The sequence below is a fragment of the Phyllostomus discolor genome, chromosome 8, assembly GCF_004126475.2.
Source record: "Phyllostomus discolor isolate MPI-MPIP mPhyDis1 chromosome 8, mPhyDis1.pri.v3, whole genome shotgun sequence".
NCBI lineage: Eukaryota > Metazoa > Chordata > Mammalia > Chiroptera > Phyllostomidae > Phyllostomus > Phyllostomus discolor.
The window spans coordinates 108,021,006-108,041,716 of record NC_040910.2 but is presented as its reverse complement, the minus strand read 5'-3'; the positions used below and the strand labels follow the sequence as shown (position 1 = coordinate 108,041,716).

The 20,711-nt window shown below is 48.3% G+C and overlaps 1 protein-coding gene across 3 annotated transcripts in view; it reads left to right on the top strand.

Moving 5' to 3' along the window:
* Positions 1 to 5,871, top strand: part of GJC1 (gap junction protein gamma 1) — a 29,472-nt gene extending 23,601 nt beyond the window's left edge. For all 3 annotated transcript variants that reach the window (XM_036034020.1, XM_028520162.2, XM_036034021.1), the window contains exons 2-3: positions 2,490 to 2,565; positions 4,229 to 5,871. In XM_036034020.1, the coding sequence (XP_035889913.1) occupies positions 4,249 to 5,439 (1,191 nt within the window). In that variant the 5' untranslated portion in view covers positions 2,490 to 2,565; positions 4,229 to 4,248 and the 3' untranslated portion in view covers positions 5,440 to 5,871. The remainder of the gene's footprint in view (positions 1 to 2,489; positions 2,566 to 4,228) is intronic.
* The last annotated feature ends 14,840 nt before the right edge of the window (positions 5,872 to 20,711 follow it).

Here is a 20,711-nt window from a genome sequence, read left to right as displayed (position 1 = left end):
TGTTCCTAAATAGTGGGGTGTGTGGCATTCATTCCCCCATCTCTGGCCAGCACCTGTCACATGTTCCCACGTCATTTTCTGTTCATGGATGGAGTATGGAACTGGTTTCTAGTTTTTTTCATAAGAGCCACTTACAGGTTAATCGCACATTCTTCTCTCCCTGCTCTATTACCAAGTTTGTTTGGAAGCCAGGGAAAAATATGTCCTGAATCATAAGGCTTCTGATAGCCGAGTGCCAAAAAAAAAGTTTGGTGCATTAGTGGAGCAAGAACACAGAGACCACACTTGGCAGTGACAAGTTCTGCTTAGAAATATTAATTCCAGAACCCACCATTCTCAATCCCCCCCTCCCTTGCATCCTCTTCTTTTCACTGCCCCATTCTCCCCCACCATCCTGTTGGAAATACACTCTGTGATGTGTAAGCCATTCTCTCAATGCTTGCAAAGAGGGAAAAAAGAAGAGTGTGAAAGGAAAACCCACTGATTGCTCAGGAGAGAGAAGCAGCGGTGGCCATGCCGCTGAGTTTAGGAAGTCCATGGTTATCTTAGAAAGAAAGTTGTCCATCCCCTGTTTTATGCTGGCGCTGAGTTCCAGAACACATCCTTTGTGCCCCAGATACGGATGGAGGGTGCTGCGGCTCTCAGGAGTGCCCGTGGAAAACCAGGCTCTAGGGGTTAGCACTTTCCAGGCTTACAGCATAACCGGTACATGGTGTGTGTTTTTGGATGTGTTTAAATGGCTACTTTATAACGTGCATAAGCCTTGAAGGGCTTGTTGCCCATTTCTCCTCCCCACAAATGAGATGCTGGACCGTTGAGAAATTCTTGCATAGCAATAATTATTTTAAAAGATATCTGTGGTATGGATGGAGGTACAGAGATAGATGACTTTTCTAGGCAGGTGATGGTCGCACTTCCATGGCGCTCTGGAGCGAATCGAGTTGCAGGCTCGGGAAGTGCCGTAGATGTGGCGTGTGGGGCAAAGCTCAGTCTGAACTTGGGACTGTCAGAAGAATGATGGGGTTTCGAAAGGGAAGCCTGATTTACGATCACCATTTAATGGTTGCATGTTACACCTTGTTTCGTGGTGTGTAACGTGTGTGTAGTCAGTGAGTGGGGAGTGGGGAGCTCAGCCGGACAGCGGGCCGCAGATGGGGGTGGCTGAAGTCCCGTGATGAAATCTGTGTGGTCAGGATGGTTTGTGAGTCTTGACACGTGATGTAGGTGCTGCACTTCTTTCTTTCTGTTTTTTTTTTCCATTGGCCTTTTGAACATTGTTTTGGGTTTTTTCCTTCCCCTTGCCCCACCCAAAATATTTTTACATTACTGTGAGCATATAACACTTAGGAATTGTTTAAATTTTATTAAGTTAATAAATGAACAAAGTCAGCATCGAATGGTGGATCTTGGCCATAGCTTTGCAAAACTGGCAGAACTTGATAATGAGCAATAATTTGTCTTGGATTTTTTTTTTTTTTTAAAGATTTTATTTATTTATTTTTAGAGAGGAAGGGGAGAGAGAGAGAGAGAGAAACATCAGTGTGCGGTTGCTAGGGGTTATGGCCTGCAACCCAGGCATGTACCCTGGCTGGGAATCGAACCTGGGACACTTTGGTTCCCAGCCCGAGCTCAATCCACTGAGCTACGCCAGCCAGGGCTGTCTTGGATTTTTTTTAAAAAAATTTTTTAAAAATGTATTTTTAGAGAGGTGAAGGGAGAGAAAAAGAGGGAAGAGAAACATCAATGTGTGGTTGCCTCTCGAGCATCCCCTGCTGGAGAGCCGGCCCGCAGCCTAGGCCTGTGCCCTGACTGGGAATTGAACCGGTGACCCTTTGGTTCGTAGGCTGGCACTCAATCCACTGGGCCACGCCAGCCAGGGCTGAGGTGTTTTTTTTTTGTTTTTTTTTGTTTTTTTTACTACAATACAGATGCAGCTGTTTTCTTTCTGTGAGCAGTTGAACATGGAATCACCTCCTACCTCCTGTGGGACATGGGTGTCCCAGTGACTGAGAAGCAGCTGTTGGGTGTTTTAACTCAACAGCCTGCTCCTTGTTGGCCGCTCACTCCCCAGCAAGAAGTGTTGGCTGCTCCAGGGACAGAGCGGGAACAGAGTGCATGGGGTGAGCCCTTTCGCAAGGCCTTTGGTGACCCAGTTTAAATTTGTTGACATTTTTTCCGCTTTGGCTTTTTCCTATAGATGCATGAGTTCATCTGCTTCGATTTTCATGAGTGACTCATCTTCCTGTCATATTGTCTTAGACTACAGTGTCTTAAGATTCTTTGGGTCTCTGCTGTGAAGTTCCTCCCGCCACATGTGTCCGGGGGGAGAAGACAGTGATATTCAAGCTCAAGCCTGTTTCTGTCTCATGCTGATTGATTTCTGTGGTACACAGAAAACTTTGTTTCTTCCTGAAAATGACATGTTAGTGATCCATTGTTTTCTGTGGGAGGAAGCTTATGCTGTCTCTTTTTTTTTCCCCCCTTTCCAGAGGGAATCTGGAAAAGTTGTAAGCAAGACATCATTTCTGTAAGAGAATTTTGGATAGCAGAAGTTCCGGACAACAGGTAAAGTGTGTTTAAACTTCTTTGATGGTGCTGATAACCGCCTACAATCTGCAGAAGCAAATTGGGAGAAAGGAGAAAAGCTAGGTGTCCTTAATGTCACGGGTGACATTAGGGATTTTGTAAAAGCTGCCTTATTTAGATGGTTTTTACCAGGATTCTGGACATAGTTCTGAGAACCTCAGAATAAAACTATCCTTCAAAATGTGCTATTTTAAATGTATTTGCCTGTTGATTGGATTTAGTGTCCTCACAGTTCAATTTGCAGATATTTTTTAACATTCACTCTAAATGTAATACAGAATCTTTTAAATTATTATTTTGTTAATTGAGTGTTTTTAGAGAGAGAAAGGGGCGAGAAAGAGGCAGACATTAGTTTGTTGTTCCACTTATTTGTGTATTTATTGATTGATTCTTGTATGTGCCCTGACCGGGGATCAAACCTTCAACCTTTGTGTATTGGGATAATTCTCTAACCAACTGAGGTACCTGGCCAGGGCGCTTTTTTTTTAAGTCCTCACTTGAGGATATGTTTTTATTGATTTTTAGAGAGAGAAACAATGTGAGAGAGAAACATCCTCGATCAGTTGCCCCCTGTACACACCCCGCATGGGGATTGAACCCTTGACCTTTTGGTGTATGGGACAGTGCTCCAGACAACTAAGCCACTTGGCCAGGGCCTTTTTTATTATTTTTAAATATTTTATTTATTTTTAGAGGGGTGGGGAAGAAACATCAATGTGTAGTTGCTTCTCGCATGCTCCGAATTGAAGACCTGACCCAAAACCCAGGTGTGTGCCCTGACTGGGAATTGAATGGGCAACCTTTTGGTTTGTGGGGCAACACCCCAATCCACTGAGCCACACCAGTCAGGACCTTTTTAATTATTTTTAATACTTTGTCACTAAGTCTAAAATTTAAGTTTCCTAATAAGGTACTTCTTCACAGTGGAGTCTAGCCTAAGTGTCTCCATTATGTGGTAGTCTTATCATGATTGGACTATTTACTTACTTTTTTTTCTTTTTCTTTCTTTTTTTTTTTTGAGATTTTATTTATTTTTAGAGTGGGAGGAAGGAAGAGTGAAAGAGGGAAGAAGAAGTATCAGTGTGTGGTTGCCTTTTGTGAACCCCACACTGGGGACCTGGCCTGCAACCCAGGATGTGCCCTGACTGGGAAGTCCCAGGCATGCCCAGTCTGCCTGACTGGGAATCGAACTGGTGACCCTTTGGTTAGCAGGCTGGCACTCAGTCCACTGAGCCACACCTGCTGAGGCTGGACCAAATATTTTCCTATTTTTTATCTGTCTCACAAAGTTTTGAAGGCATTATCAAATAATTGTTTGTATAAAGAATCCAGTATACTGTGTCTGAAAAATATATCTAAAGTGATAGCTACAGTTTTACCTTTTAAACTAGGGTGAACATCAGAGCAAACTCGACTTTCTAATTTGGTCGCCCAGACAAGTGCTAATGGACTGAGGTGAATTGTCCTACCCAAGGGTAGTAAAGTGAGACGCTATTTATTTTCACAATCATTCTAGCATGAGCCTTGAAGTTAGATTTCAAGTATGCAGAAAAAAAGTTCCTAGAGAGATCAGTAAAACATTTAATTGTTAAAATCTTCATATTCGTTGATGTTTCCTTTGGTATCTTTCCACGTTTATCAGGGCGCGCCAGTTCCGTCACCATGAGCTGGAGCTTCCTGACCCGCCTGCTCGAGGAGATCCACAACCACTCCACGTTCGTGGGGAAGATCTGGCTCACCGTCCTGATCGTCTTCCGGATCGTCCTCACAGCCGTGGGCGGGGAGTCCATCTACTACGACGAGCAAAGCAAGTTCGTGTGCAACACGGAGCAGCCGGGCTGCGAGAACGTCTGCTACGACGCCTTCGCGCCTCTCTCCCACGTGCGCTTCTGGGTGTTCCAGATCATCCTGGTGGCCACGCCCTCGGTGATGTACCTGGGCTACGCCATTCATAAGATCGCCAAGATGGAGCATGGGGAAGCGGACAAGAAGGCAGCCCGGAGCAAGCCCTACGCGATGCGTTGGAAGCAGCACCGGGCTCTGGAAGAGACAGAAGAGGACCACGAAGAGGATCCCATGATGTACCCGGAAATGGAGTTAGAAAGTGAGAAGGAAAATAAAGAGCAGAACCAGCCTAAACCCAAGCATGACGGCCGGCGGCGAATCCGGGAGGACGGCCTCATGAAGATCTACGTGCTGCAGCTGCTGGCGAGGACCGTGTTTGAGGTGGGCTTTCTGATAGGGCAGTATTTTCTCTATGGCTTCCAAGTCCACCCGTCCTACGTGTGCAGCAGAATCCCTTGCCCTCACAAGATAGACTGCTTTATCTCCAGACCCACTGAAAAGACCATCTTCCTTCTGATAATGTACGGTGTTACAGGCCTTTGCCTGTTGCTTAACATTTGGGAGATGCTCCATTTGGGATTTGGGACAATCCGAGACTCACTAAACAGTAAAAGGAGGGAACTGGAAGACCCGGGTGTTTATAATTATCCTTTCACTTGGAATACGCCATCTGCTCCCCCTGGCTATAACATCGCTGTCAAACCGGATCAGATCCAGTACACTGAACTGTCCAACGCGAAGATCGCCTACAAGCAAAACAAAGCCAACATCGCCCAGGAACAACAGTACGGCAGCCATGAGGAGCACCTCCCGGCTGACCTGGAGACCCTGCAGCGGGAGATCAGAATGGCTCAGGAACGCTTGGACCTCGCGATCCAGGCCTACAGCCACCAAAACAACCCCCACGTTGCCCGGGAAAAAAAAGCCAAAGCGGGGTCTAAAGCCGGGTCCAACAAAAGCAGCGCAAGTAGCAAATCAGGGAATGGGAAGACCTCCGTCTGGATTTAATCTTGGCTGGGCTTGAAACTTGTGCTTTTCACAGTTGATAGTAAGCAGCGGCTCACTGAATAATGACTTCCATTGAGTAAACATTTGGCTCTGGTCATCTTCAGGGATGCTGTTGGCTTGTGGCGTGAGCTCAGGGGACCCTGAAGGCAGGGCTGGGCCGGGGGAAAAAGAAGGGAAGCACAGTGCTCCTGGGCGCGTGCTCCAGGCGTGTTCCGGCAATAACACGGTGACAGAACCTCACCTTTGTGTCTTCCAGATCCGGAAAGGAACAGATATATTTAAATCATTCTTGTTGAACGGTTTTTGTATGTACAGTATTACGGTATTTTTTTTTTTTTTAGTATGAGAACTTTTTTTTGTACGTGTACATTGGACCACTGTAGTTATACTTTTATATTAAAGGGGAAAAAAGTCCCAAGGTAATGCCTATTAGGCCAGTGTTCTTACTTTGTTCAACAAATTCTACTCTGGGTTTCAAGCTTTAGCAGATGCGACACCTGATGAAAGTGCCTCTTGTGTTGCAGGGGTGGTTTCAAATACGTGAGGAGGAGAAACTCCGTTTCCAGCCTCAGAAAGTAACTCCACAGTAGGGGCTTGAGACCTTGCCTTCTTTACCTGAGGAATCTTTGCATCTCATTCACGTGCCCAGAGTTGTATCGGGTCTTTGAAAACCTGTTTGTATTTTCAAAGGAGACAAATTCTTCACTGAGGATTTCCCTTAAATATCAAGCATCGCCAGTACCTGTTTTGATGGTGTGTGTATGATGTAAGTGCTCTAGCACTGTGGAGACCTTGTTGAGAATTACTAAGATTCCTCTATCACAAAGCAAAGCCGCGCTTGGAAAGAGCCATGATAGGATGTTTAGTCGTGGACCTGCTTGATCTGCCTTAAATCTCTATCTGGAAGAAACCTGCGTCTCTCTAGTTTCTTAAGAAACTGGCGATGGTATTTCCTTTATATGTTGACGTTAGAAATACAAACATTTCAGCCCTGGCTGGCGTAGCTCAGTGGATTGAGCGCAGGCTGCGAACCAAAGTGTCGCAGGTTCGATTCCCAGTCAGGCCACATACCTGGGTTGCAGGCCACGGTCCCCAGCAACTGCACATTGATGTTTCTCTCTCTCTCTCTCTCTCTCTCTTTCTTTCTCCCTTCCCTCTCTAAATAAATAAATAAATAAATAAATAAATAAATAAATAAATAAATAAATAAAATCTTTTAAAAAAAAAAGAAATACAAACATTTCCTCGTAAGCTAAGAATGCCCAGAGCTTCTTGTGCTGTGTGTGGCAGAAGGCTTGAGTTCAAATTCCTTCTTTTTTATAATTGACTATGGGATTGTTACAATTTTCATACTTCTGCCAATGTAGGTTTCTGCCTGGAAGACCAGTCAGACCAGGGATTTTTTTTTTTCCTATAAATAGACCTAAAGAGAATTTCAGTGTTTATTCCTCACAAATATATTCGTAAGCATATCTCTTTGTCAGTGACAAACATTAATGTTCAATAACACTCACACTTTGCGATATTTTATTGCCTTTTTTAATCCTGTATTGTGTCGGAGAGCCCTGCCCTCCACGCTCACATCATTTGTCTTGCAGTTTATGAGCCGCTGCCGGGCAGAGCTTGGTAGGGGCCGAGGGGGCGGGGCTCCTGCCTCCCCAGGGAGCGTTCATTCTGGGCGTCCCACTCTTTTCCAGTGGGAACTATCTCAGGCCTCTTCTGACTTGGAAATTCCAAAAATACTTTTTCGTTCTGTCTTAATTTTAAAGCGCCAGTTGTCCATTATCTAGGAGAATCGTAGAACAGCACCTTTGTGGAGTTGTTTTTCTTCGTTTCTTTGTTGTTCTCCATTGCGTTTCTCTCACTCCCACCTTCAAACAAAAGAAACTCAGGAAAATTTAAGCTTATTTTTCTAGCCATGCGTTTACCTTTATTTTGCTGCTGTTGCTTTTTTTTTTAATCTGTCAATTTTGACCTAGAGAAGTTCCTCAGCATCTCTAAACTAAGCAAAAAACTAAGCTCAGATGAGACTGCAGGGGAAATTTTGGGAAGTTTGTATGTATCCTGCATAATTAACAGATATACACTGTTTCCTTCAAACCAAACGTTGAATAAAGAAATTACACAATTCTAGCCCTGGCTGGCGTAGCTCAGTGGATTGAGCTCGGGCTGGGAACCAAAGTGTCCCAGGTTCGATTCCCAGCCAGGGTACATTCCTGGGTTGCAGGCCAGAACCCCCAGCAACCGCACATTGATGTTTCTCTCCCTCTTCTCTCTCTCTCTCCCCCCCTCCTTCCCTCTCTAAAAATAAATAAAATCTTTAAAAAAAAATCTCCCACAAAAAAAAAAAGAAATTACACAATTCTAAGAATACAGGCAAGATTTTAAACATGGAGGCCTAGCTAAGCTAAAGAACTGCCTGTTAGTTCTTATGTCACTAGAGCTTCAAGCAGATTTGTTCATGGAAAGACAGGAAATGCACATACACTCACATCCATGTCGTCAGAGCCTGGAGGCGGCCAGTGTGGCTTTGCCTGGGGCAAGGTGGGGACTTGGGAGTGGTGGAGAAGGAGGGAGTGCGGCAGAAATTCCAGGCAGACGCTCGGCGCCAGAAGCGTCCCCTCGGTTTCACACGCAGTGCCCCTGGCGTTCCGCCTCGGCGGGTTCTGATGCCAGTGTTGTCCTTGGTGTCCGGATGATTGTTCACCTTCTGAGAGTCCGTGGAAAGATGTCCTAAATCACGTCACAAGTGCACACACATTCAAAAATCTTCTTATTCTCTCACTGAAGTTTTCACTGTGACATGGGTTTTGCAATTCTCACTGCTTTCTTAGTATATTTCCTTCAGCCTTGGAACGTGAGAGTCTGCCAGATTTTCACCTAATGACATCTGTGAACCTATATTAAGAAAATGGCCCTGTCAGCCCTGGCTGGTGTAGCTCAGTGGATTGAGCACCGGCCTGTGAACCAAAGGGTCACAGGTTTGATTCCCGGTCAGGGCACATGCCTGGGTTGTAGGCCGGGTCCCTAGTAGGGGGCATATGAGAGGCAACCACACATCGATGTTTCTCTCTCTCCCTCTCTTTCTCTATCTCTTCCTCTCTCTCTGAAAAGAAATAAAATATTTTAAAAAGAAAATGGCCTTGTCAGTGTCTAGCTTAACCCTTTGATTGGGTCTACATTGAATCTATAAAAAATATTCCAGCTTTTGTTCTGGAACTGGCAGATACTTGGATAAAAAGCCTCCCAGCAATTTTTTTTTTCCTGTCAAAATCCTATTGCTGTGAGTTGCTGTGTAAGACAGCCGTGCTGTGTCATGTGGCATTTACGTCTCTGACCAGAAGCCGAGTGTTCAGTTCTTCACACACTAGAACCAGGGCGCTGATACCGTGTTTATACACTTTAGTGCGCTGGTGGGTTTATTTAGCTGTGGTGTGTGCTTTGCTCCTCTTCCTTAAAATCTGTTATTCAGAGAAAGTTGTAAAATGAGCAGACCTTTTTTTTTTTTTTTTTTTTTAGTTCAAATTTCAGGGGAAAATTAGATAACATTTCCTCCTAAAGAAATGTACGTTTTGTGGCTTGGAGTTTGCTCAGTGACTTAGTTTTGCCTGTTTCGATATTTCCTTTAAAACCACAAGTATGTTGCTTCATTTGAAGTCAGCTTTTCTGGGGATTTTCCTTGATGAATCATTTCTGTCTATAGATTATTTTGATAAAAATGAACTTCGCCTTCTAAAATGTTTCTGAATATCAGAACTCGTACATGTCGTTTAGAAGGACACCTGTATCTTTAAAGGGGGGAAAAGAAACATCATTAGGTACCTTAATTCTGTCATTTCTTCTTGGTATGAAGTCAGGCAGTTTACTTTTCCAGGCCTCGGGAGCCACTTACCTCTCAGAAGTGGTAGGAAGCAGTGAGACCGGGCCCGTGGTAAAAGGTATTAAAACACGAACTACTGCTGGTCGTTTGTCTTGAGCTTGGAGCTTCGGAAAACGAAGGTGGAAGAACTGGGATGGTTGGTAGCGAGGTGTCCTTCAGTGCTCATGGTCACAGGGGTCCGTGATGGTTCAGAGCAACCCACTTGCTCTGAGCGGTTTGTACCGAGAAGGGAGTTAAATGTTACTCCTATTGGCCATACCTGTGCTTTATCCTTAAGCTTATGAGTATCTGTCTCTGTGCTTTCTGTCTCCTCTAAGGGACAGGACACTTCTAAAAATAACATGCAGTTCAGGATAACTTTTGGCCAGGCAGCATTCAGTAAAAGGCAAATATGTTATACTTGAACTTAATTCAAGAAATGCCTTTTTCTAAAGGGAAGGTCTTTCCTGAAGAAAAGTACCTGAAGTCGAAGATAAACTGTTGCTGTTCATTTTAATAGAAAGGTCCCGGTATTAGACTAATTTTGTCTTTATAAAATCATGTAGCCCTGGCTGGTGTGGCTCAGTGGATTGAGCATCGGCCTGCGAATCAAAGGGTCGCAGGGTCGATTCCCAGTCAGGGCACATGCCTGGGTTGCAGGCCAGGTCTCCAGTGTGGGGTGTGCAAGAGGCAACCGCACATTGATGTTTTCCTCCCTCTTTCTTCCTTCCTTCCCCTCTAAAAATAAAATCTTTAAAAAAAATAAAATCATGTAATCTCATGAAGAGCTTTAACACCTGAAAATAGTAAAGTCCTGCACCTATACTGTTCAGAGTTTGGGAACAAAATTGCAACTCACCTACAGATCATGAACCTGGAACGGTTCACAGTCACCATCAGATATTAGCATCATTAAGTTGAATTACATGTTTGTCACTCATTCTGGCCACACATCATAGAGCATTTAGAAGATTTTATACGTTGTCACCAATGCAGTTGTGGTTTTGAATGACCATGTCGGATCAGTTTGGGTTTTGTGCGATCCATAGTATTCCAAAATCCAGGAGTTCAGACAGAAGAAAGTCCTCCCCCTGTGCAAAATCTCTGCAGAAATTACAGCAGTAAGAGTTGTGCATTTCAGCGTGGGCTTGCCCAATCAACAAAAACACTTGGCTACATGCTTTCAAGATTGGAAATCTTTCTCTTTATTGTACTCTTGTTATGTTTTCTTTAAATCTCTTACAGAAGTCTCTGCTTTGGGTGCTAAGTGTTACGTGTGGTTAGGATATTGATACCAAAAAACTTAGCTAGGCCTTCCAACGTTTTAAGGTAATTTAAATGTGAAATTCAACTATTAACCAGCAATCAATCTAATACCTGCTGTACAGTTTGGGTGTTGTATGAGCAGCTAAGGGTTACCTCTTCCAGTGCCAAAGATCCCTCGTCGCTACTTTTGTCTGTACAGTTGATGTTGAACGCTGTGGCTGGAGACAGACTCTGTGCTCAGGGCTTTGTCTCCAGAAAGATTTCTTCTGTCAGTTCCAAATGTTTTTGTCAGTTCCAAATACAGTTTAGAAGATTCATCTGTGGTCCGTGCATCTTTTCCCAAGCTTGAAAACTCCGTTGCCAGGGAATGTCACATTGAGGATATTACCCTATTCTTTGTATAAAATGGTATCCAAGACCTTAGTGGTTTACCCAGAAAACCTGAAACAAAACCCTGTTCCTGTACGTTCATTCACCTGTAAGTTGATGTCGCTGCAAATGTATGAGCAGGAAAACTGAGTAGAGGTTTGAGCTTGAGAATCCTTTTTTTTGGTAAGATTTTATTTATTTTTAGAGAGTGGGGAAGGGAGGGACAAAGAAAGAGGGAGAGAAACATAGATCCATTGCCTCTCCAACACCCCCAACCAGGCACCTGGCCCACAACCCAGAAATGCACCCTGACTGGGAATCGAACCGGTGATCTTTTGGTTTTACAGGCTGGCATTCCATCCACTGAGCCACACCAGCTAGGACAAGATGCCTTTTTTTTCACAGCTGGGTTAGAATTCTGGGGTTGCTGTGGCCCAGTGGGTCCGTGTATTTATGGCATCATGATCTGGAGAGGGTCAGTGGCCTTCTCGGGAGGAGGGGGTGTCTGAGGCCTAAGCACAGAAACTGGTAACACACCCGGGTCTGGCTCCCTTTGGTTCTCGAGAGGAGTGCCTTCCGGGAGGGGTGCTCCCCACTGCCATAGGCCAGTCTTGGTCACTCTCATCTACCTTCTGAGCAGAGACGGGTGTGGGAAAGGGTCACATTTACTGCAACGGTTCCCCCTGTTCCCCCAGGCCGGAACAGCGGACTGAAGGTCACGCAGAGGGCCCACCCTCAGCAGCTCAGCACGGGTGGTAAGCCGGGTAGCCATCCATATTTGGTAGTAAACTGAGCTGCTTGAAAGCTGTGGGAGCAGTTACACCACTGCTAGTTCTAAAAGTGCACTCTTGGTCAGATTTGCCATCAAAACGGATTATCAATACCTCGAGTAGGTGTTGGCATCAAAGATAAAATGTTTTCTTTGCTACATAGAATTTCAAACAGTATTTCTATGTTTTAATGGCTTACGTTAATGAACAGTACAGGGTTTGCCAGCTTGCATTAGACCGGAAGCCTGTTGCACGGGGCGCGGGGGGGGCGGCGTGCAGAACTGGAGGTTGAAGCGGAGCTCAGAGCAGAGTCCAGGTGTGCGCAGCCATTGCCCAGTGGCTCAGTCCAGCGTCCTCTGCTCTCTCTGAGACGAGGGTGCAGGTGCACCTGTTCGTGCGGCTTTCCCGTGGAGGGCGAGGTGGGTCTCTGCTGGGTGGGCCTCGCTGGTCCCACGGCATTTTCTCTGAAGGAGACCGCTGGACCCCCCGTGTAAGGAACAGCAGGGAGTGCCCATCACAATGTAGGTTCATTGGGCCCATCTCAGGCCTACATAGTCAGAGCTAACGAGTTCTCTAGGTGATTTTTTAAAAAGTTTTTATTATAATTTACATGCAGTGAAATGCACCCTTTTTTAGTGTCTAGTTGAGTAAGCATCACCGGAAGGTAGCGAGCAAGCGTACCGCCCAAATGTTCTCTCTCGGTCATTCTTCCGTAGGTTACGGTTTGGGAATCACAGGAAACGTGAGCCGGAATAAAAGGCCGGGAGGTGGCGATTTCCTGTGTTTCCAGTGGGGCTAGACTGACGTGGCGCAGGGATGTCACCCTCTCTGCTGGCTCGGGATGACTGGTGGCTGCCTGGAGTCCCCAGGACTTCGGGAGGGTCAGGACGTCCGGTTTATGACCGAGACTGAGCCCATGCAAAAGGAACCACACACCTTGTACGTGAACGTGTCCGTGTCATTCCTTAGAAATGTCTCGTTTGAGGAACTGGGAAGTGACTCAGAATCGGGAAAAGAGATGATGACATGATGACAGAGTTGGCTGTCAGCTGGTCTCCTCTCCTGCCCTCTCAGTCCTGAGCAAGCGTCGCCGCATTTCCTTGCCCTGCCCTTGACATGCTGTCAGAGAAGAGGAAGCCCACTGCCGGCCGGCGCCCCGAGGAGGAGCTGACCGGGTTTCTCCTGCACCCGGGGCTGCGCCTCCCCCAGCACCCTGTCTGCTCCGCCCGCGGCCCCGCGCAGAGGGCACGGGCTGGCCGGCAGCCTGCAGCTCCGGGCACAGCGGAACGGAGCGACTGTTCATCACCGGTTCTCGAGCAGAACCAGTGACCCGAATGGGACCTGACCGTGGGGAAAACTGACACAGAGCTGGGTAGCTCTCTCTGGTTTTATTTTTAGTGTGTGTAGTCCTGTGGAAGTGAAAATGTATCTTTCCACTGGGGACATTGAAGAACACTGACAGGGAGCTCTTTTGGCTTGTCGTCCCCCCGCCCCCCCCCTTTTTTTTTTGAAGCCTGCTGCAGCTGCGCTGTCTGCCCAGCAGGCAGAGACCCGTTAGACCTGGCCCCAGGTGCTGCTGAGAGTGGTGACAGGCTGTGACCGCAGAGTGGTCTGCACGGGGATTGGGCTTCTTAAGACGCTTTTAATGGCAAAAAGCCCTGGGGACAGGGTAAGTGCCAGTTGCCAGTGGATTGCTTACTTCACGTTCAGAGAGGGAAATGATGGAGCAAGGGTCTGCAGCGCTGGAGCCCGTGATGGTTATAGATCCACCCGCTTGTAATGGTGCCCTTCCGTCCCAGTGGTGTGCTTCTGAGGCTTGTTGATTTAAAAGACAGTGTGGGGTGGGGACTTATTGCCCTTAGGTAGTGAGTGGCCATTTGGGCCAGCCCTTCTGAGGAGGGGGCTGAGATCCTGGGGAATTGCAGGGAGAAGGAAGGGTAGATGCAAGCTAAGGGTATGCGTCAGGGCGGGGTTGGGGGCTGCTTCTGGGCAGTGAGGGGGCATGAGAAATACGGCAGCACAGCTAGGCACTGCTGGAGGAGGCTGTGAACAGGTCCACCTAGGCTGGCCTGGAATAGATGTCCTGGGCAGGGGCCCACAGCCCTTGACTTGGGGTTGCCAGATAAGACACAGACCGCCTGATTAAACTGGAATGCCAGGGAATACTTGTTATATATTGCATGGAGCATACTGATATTTTGGAAATACGTTGTTTATCCAAAACTCAAATTTAACTGAGCCTCCTGCACTTGTATTTGCTAACATCGGCAACCCTACCCGGTTGTTTATTTTAGCAAATAAACAGTTGGTTCAACTCGGACCTGTGTCTGGAGTCCTTGTGACAGAGGAGGGAAGAGGCTTCGGTCGGTTACGAGGAAAACGATGAGCAGAAACTACATGCAGCGTCTCTGTGTTGCTGCAAGAAGAGTAAGAAGTCGTGCAAGGAGGAATGCCTTTCGGTCTGCCCTGTCTGTGGCAGTTCTCTGGTTCTGTAATTTCATCAGTAGCCATTTAATAGCCCTGCCAGCCCAAACTCAGGTGAGCAGCCAAACTACTTTCTAAAAATCTTATTAATCTATCAGTTCCACTTCTGGGTATGTATCCAAAATGACCCAACGCAGAATCTCACGGAGGCGTTTCCACACCTGTGTGTATTACAGCACAGGGAATACACCGTAGCCAAGAAGAAGTGGAAGCAGTTCACCTGTCCGCGGGCAGGTGAGTGGATAAAGAAGATAGATTACATACATACAGTGGGCTGTATTCGGCCTTACGAAGAAAGGCCTGTCCCAGGGACGAGTCTGGAGGACATTGCACTAAATGAAACAGGCCAGTCACAAAAGGACAAAGGCTGCAGGGTTCCACTTACACACGATATTTACCATCGTGAAAAATCATAGAACGGAGAGTAGAATGGTGATTGCCGGGAGCTAGGGAAAGGAGTTGTTGATGGATGTAGAGTTTCTGTTTTGCAAGATGGAAAAGTTCTGGAAATCTGTAATATAAATGTGAAGATAACACTATTGAACTGAACACCTAAACATCATTAAAAGGGTAAGTTTTGTTTAGCACAATGAACTTGTATAAACTTACTAAAACAAAATAAAGAATTTTTGTCAATACTAAAGGATATTAAAAAGTGAAAATCCAGCCCTGGCTGGCATAGCTCAGTGGATCGAGCGCGGGCTGCGAACCAAAGTGTCACAGGTTTGATTCCCAGTCAGGGTACATGCCTGGGTTGCAGGCCATGGCCCCCAGCAACCTCACATTGATGTTTCTCTCTCTCTCTCTCTTTCTCCCTCCCTTCCCTCTCTAAAAAAATAAATAAAATCTTTAAAAAAAAGTGAAAATCCTCATATTCCTATTTCTATTCCTCAGAGGTAATCACTGTTTAACATTTATTTTTAGAAGTATGTATGTACATACAAGCATATCGGTGTCTGGTTTTGCTTAGCAAAGCATTTATGTAACAGAATTACAGTTATCTTTAGTAATAGCAGGCTGCAGGACCCCAAATCCAAAATCAGAGGCACCAAAAGGAGAGAACTTACTTAAACTTAATTGTTCTCAGGAAACGCAGAGGCTTGATGGGAATGCCTACTGCTAGTGCACATGAAATAACTTTCCATGAGCACAGCTGATCCATTATAACACAGACCACAAACAATGAAATGTAAGCGCTCTAAAGCTTTTTCTAAGTTCTTAACTTTATGGGGCATAGTTTATGGGCAACAAATGTGCCCTTTTTCAGAATGTAAGTCAATGACTCTGGTGCCTCTTTGTAAACACAGTTACCACTGCCTGCTGGGTTTGGTTTTGGGTTTTTGTGTTTTTTTTGCCTATTTTATTTTAATGACTTTTTCTGGGTATAAAGGTATTATTACATGCTCCTTATAAAAAACCTGGATAACTCAGGAAATAGAAAACAAACTACATCAACAATTGCCCGGTCCCTAGAAAGTCATTGTTACCGTTGTCTCCTTAAAAGCACACATGCATGTATTCATTGTTAAACCCAGAAGAGTAAGCAGGAAATAAAAATGGTCTGCAACTTCCACACTTAGATAATTCTCGTTGATACTTTAAAAAGGAATACACATGCACATCTTAAGAACTAAAACCACTGATATATATTAAGTGGATAAAAAGTAAATACCCCTTCCCAACAATTTTTCTCCCCAAGTGTAACGGTCGGTCCATTTCTGTGGATTCTTTTTTTTTTTTAAATGATTCTCCTATTTTTTTTAAAGATTTTATTTTTTTATTTTTTTATTTTTAGAGAGGGAAGCGAGGGAGAAAGAGAGAGAGAGAGAGAAACATCAATGTGCAGTTGCTGGGGGCCATGGCCTGCAACCCAGGCATGTGCCCTGACTGGGAATCGAACCTGCGACACTCATTTCTGTGGATTCTATCACAGCTCACTCTATAAACACTCCTACACCCTGTTTTTCACTTACTGCATCTTGGGGTGGTCTTCCTGCCACCACTTTTGCTTCGTAATGATCACTTCAGTGACCACTTTAGCAGACGGCACAGCTGTTAGACACCTTCAGTGTCACGCTTCCAGCTGCTGGTAACACGGTGGCCTCGCCACGGCCTCACATTCCTGAGAGAACAAGAGAGCTCGCTGCACAGAAGTGAATCTGCCTCACATACAAAAGGAAAAGACCATGCAGATGCTTAATGGTGGGTCTTAGGCAGTCTCGCCTTGGTGGTCATAGCTAGTATTTTCATGTAATAAATGCTCTGAACAAGGATTGACGTGTAGGTTTGGCGCCTTCCTAAAAACTAAAAACTACGTTAAACCTAGCTTTCAAAAAATATTCTCAGATTTAATATCTATACATTTAAGCCAAATCATGGCAAGAGGAAGGCCAACGAAATACACATTCCTGATGAGGTCTGATCAAAGCGCAGTTTTGTTCCCATAGAAACAAGGTTTCCTCACTGGGGAAGGTGCTGGGCTCCCGCTGTGCAGGGCTCGGCATACGGGCTGTCCTCCCGGTGTCTGGGCGGCGTGATTTAGGAGGAACGTGGGTAGGCTCGGGCACCTCCAAGGGGAATGGTTTGTGAGGGCCCGTGCAGCCGAGCAAGCGAAGACTCGCTCTGAGAAATAGCGGTGGTCGTCACACACCTGCTCGAGGACCTGTCGGGAGGTGGGGCTTGGTTACGGTTTTAAGTTTTCTGATGGATCTGTTGCTTTTTGAGCTAGTGTGGTTCCCATCATTGTAGGCATTTCCACAGAAGCCACATGGACTGGGGGCTTTGCAGGAGGAACCAAATGAGAAGTTGATACTTTCTTAGGACCTTCTCTTGGATTCTGCAGTCCCGTCTGGGTAAACAGGGGTCTGGTCTCCACCCGCTTTCAGCAACACTGATCATCAGGACTGTCTCTTTACCTCTTATTCTTTCGTAAGTGCCCGGGATTCTGGGCACGTATTTCAGTAAATAAACACTATAAATAGTTGACATTTATGAAATACTCTGAAAAGGGAAGAACCCATAAAAGTCCTTTGAAGGGTGGCTGGCTCTCGTGTTGGGAGCAGCAGGCCTGTTCTGTCTCCGAGCTCTGCCCTCTCCTCTCTGGGCCGCGGGACCGGCGGTGCGTGGGCGCCCTCACCCGTGTTCGGTGGTTAGGGCGCGTTGGATGGTCCTGCGCAAAGGTTCTACGGCAAGGCTCCGCAGAAGATGCAAACCCATAGAAAGCAAGACCCCAGGTGACATCTAGTTGCAAAAACGACCTTTACATAAAAGTGGCAGATGAGTGTTAGAAGCAACGTAGTTCAAGGAGACGCGTCCTGTGAGGCTGGCTTTCCTTACCGGTGAAGGCGCTGGTTATGGCCCTGGCGCATTTGGCGAGCCTGAGGATCGCCCACGCGGCTGGTTTTGGTCCGTGCCGGGCCGTGGGAAGCTCGCCGTGACCAGGGGCCCTGCGTTCCACGGCCTCAGCGGCGGGGGTGCCTGGTGCTGGAAGCGTGCCGTCTCCGTTCCTTCCTTCCCGCACCAAGCCCGTGACTCCTGCTGGGCCGCGGGACACGGGGTGTGTCCCAAATGAAGCTTCCGCGCCCACACCCAGAATATCACTCGGATTCCGGCTTCCACCTTAGGCACAAGGAACAGCTGTGGGCCAGTCTGGATTTTCAGGTGCGGTTTTAACGTTCCGTTTCACTCCCCCAGCACAGCACACACCCGTTCAGCCTGCTTGAGTCGGCGGCTGGCACTGCCCCTGTCCCTCCAACAAGCGTGTATGAAGCACCACGAACGTCGCAGGCGCCAGACGACTGGCTGGGAACACGACCCTGGAAAAGGCAGCCTCGGCCCCCCTTCCTGGTGCTGTCGCAGCCTATGGGGTTGGAGAGTCCTCCAGGCTGGCTCTCTGGAACAAAGCGACAGACATCGAGCCCTCGAGGATGTTGGCCAGATAAAGTGCGGGGTGAACTCGTAAATGGGCGGGAGGTCCAAGGACGAGAGCCTTCAAGGAACTGAATGACTTTCCCAAGGTTGGGACCAAAAGGGGAAGATGGGCCTGGAGTGACCCGGAGGCCAAGTGGGGGTCAGACGGGTGAGCCAGAGCTCCAGGCTTGAGGGGGGACTGGACAGGAGCTCCAGGAGGAGCGGGGCTGACCAGGAACCAGGGGATGCGGAGGAAAAGCAGGTGGCTTTGGAGGGGGCCATCCTGGGCGTTCGCTCCACGAACGGGATGCGGGATGGGATGCAATGGAGGGAGCAGGCGATTCTACCAAGAAAGGTGGCTGTAAAGACCTGTGGGCTGCTGGCCAGAGGGTGGTGTTTGTGTTTGTGTTTAAGGCTGGAAAGGCCTTGGGTTATGGGAAGGTGAAGGTAGCAGGGGAGGGGACTGGTGAGTGGCAAGATGATGTCCTCAGAAGGTGGACAGAGTCGGGAGGAGGACCCAAGAGCACGGTGAGAATGAAGGCGGGGCCCAGTGTGGCCTTAACAGTAGAGTTTCAGACTGCGTGTGATGTCGGAGGGGTGTCTGGGTGTCTGGGTGTCTGGGTGTCTGGGTGGAGGCAGACTTAAATGGCAGGAGCAGGAGGCACGCCCACCAGGTAGATGCAGGTGGCAGGTGCGCCTGCACCGTTGCTATGAGCAACGGGGTTGCTGTGAGTTAGGGTTGGAGACTACGATTTTGTAATGACATCAGTCTGGGTGACCCTGGGAGCCTCTCTCTCTCCCTAAGACAGGCCCCGCCTCCCACTGCCCCACTCCTGGGCTTAAATCCTCCACCGAGGACTGACCCTCAGGTTACAGAGGTGACCGGTGCCTCGTGACAAAACAAAGTTCCCTGGGATGAGCTCCCGACAGGCTGTCCTCAGTGGAAATGCGGGGATACGTTCCCGGCAGTGGCCTCTGGAGTGACGGTGGCATCTTATTTTCAGAGGCAGCCAGGGTCAGGCTCGACCCGGGGGGGAGTTACGGGGTCAGGCTGGAGAAAGGCAGACAGTGAGTTTATTTTTAAACCCAAGTGGGCACTACAGCTGCCAGGGAGAAGCAGACGGTTCCTGAGGAGAATAGAGATTGGCAGCTGGTTAGACACTTGTCAGGGCGGCTGTAGGCTGCCAAGTGGGCAGGGGTTCAGGTGGCTGGAGGCCAGGACTGTGCACGAGGGGCCGGGGTGGAGGCGGGGCAGCTAGGACTTCAGAGCCCAACCGAAGCATTGCCCAAGAAGTCAGCGGGGCCCTGGCTGGGCAGCTCCGTTGAATCCAGTGTCATCTCAACACCTCAAGGTTGTGGGTTCTATCCCCGTTCAAAGCACGTGCAGAAAACAATGAATGCATAAATGAATGGATCAACGAATCGATGTCTCTCTCAAGTTAATTTAGAAAAAAAAAAGGGAAGGCAGCGGGGACTCCACAGTGGAGCCCAGCGGCCCGGGCTGTCCCTGAGACAGCACGGAGCCAGTGAGTATCCTGGACACTGCTGCCTTGTCCCTTCACCCGGGGGGCGGGTCTCTGTGCACGGTCAGACAGACGGCATGAAGAGCTTTGCACAGAGGGCAAAGGGTGGTCAAGCACAGCGATGTGTCAGTGTGCCGGGGGTGGACTGAGGGCACCGTGTCCCCTTATAAACAGCTGACCCGGGATGCAGAGTGGGACCGGGTGGAAGGCTCTCGCCAGGGCTCTGCCTGGGGGATGTCGTTACCCATGACTCCGTGGGCTCGACCTCACGAAGCCGGGAGACGCTTCCCTCCCAAAGGTGCAGGCGGCCGCGGGCCCTCGGAGCACCTCTGCCCTTCCCGAGGACCGCCAGTGCGCGTCCCCGGAGTCGCCTCCAAGAGTGGCCTCCAGGCTGGAACCACATCTTAGGACCCTCAGGGACACGATGGCGATAGCTCGAGTCACAACGCCGACTGACGTGGAGAGTGAGTGTGGTGACCGCCCGAGCCATCCTAGCTCCTCGCTGACCCTCCAGAAACCTGCACGCAGATCCCCTCTGCCTTTAGCCAGTCTTGTCCGCTGTAGCGGATCCAAGTGCTTTTTTGCTGGAGTTTGTTTCCTTTCTTCTGCCCCGTTTCCGTGTCTCGGGTTTAAGGGTTGCCACTTAACAGCATCGTTGCCGTCTTGACCTCGCTCTCCGATACGGCAGCCACCAGCTGCACGTGGCCATGGGCACTTGAAGTGCGGTCCTGGCCATGGGGGACGTGGCTGTGACCCCGGAGCTCCCAGTGGCTCACTCTCCCCAGCGCCTTGCCCGCCGCTGCTATTTCTTGCTCCTGGTATCTCCTCCCCACCCTTCCGTCCCTCATTCCCTGTCCTCGCCTCTCTCACTTGTCTCCCCCTGGAGCTAGCAGGACTCCCAGAGCCACACGGCCCCCGGCCCAAAGTGGTCTGGAGGAAAAGATAAGACCGGTACATGTCTGTCTGCTCCTGGACAGCACCACCACCCCGGCCCCTCGGTGACCCTGCTCTGTCCGGCCAGGGAGAGGCCATGCCCGGTCAGACGGCGCGTGCCGAGCTGGGGGGCAGGGCGCCCCTGCAGGACAGTCTGCC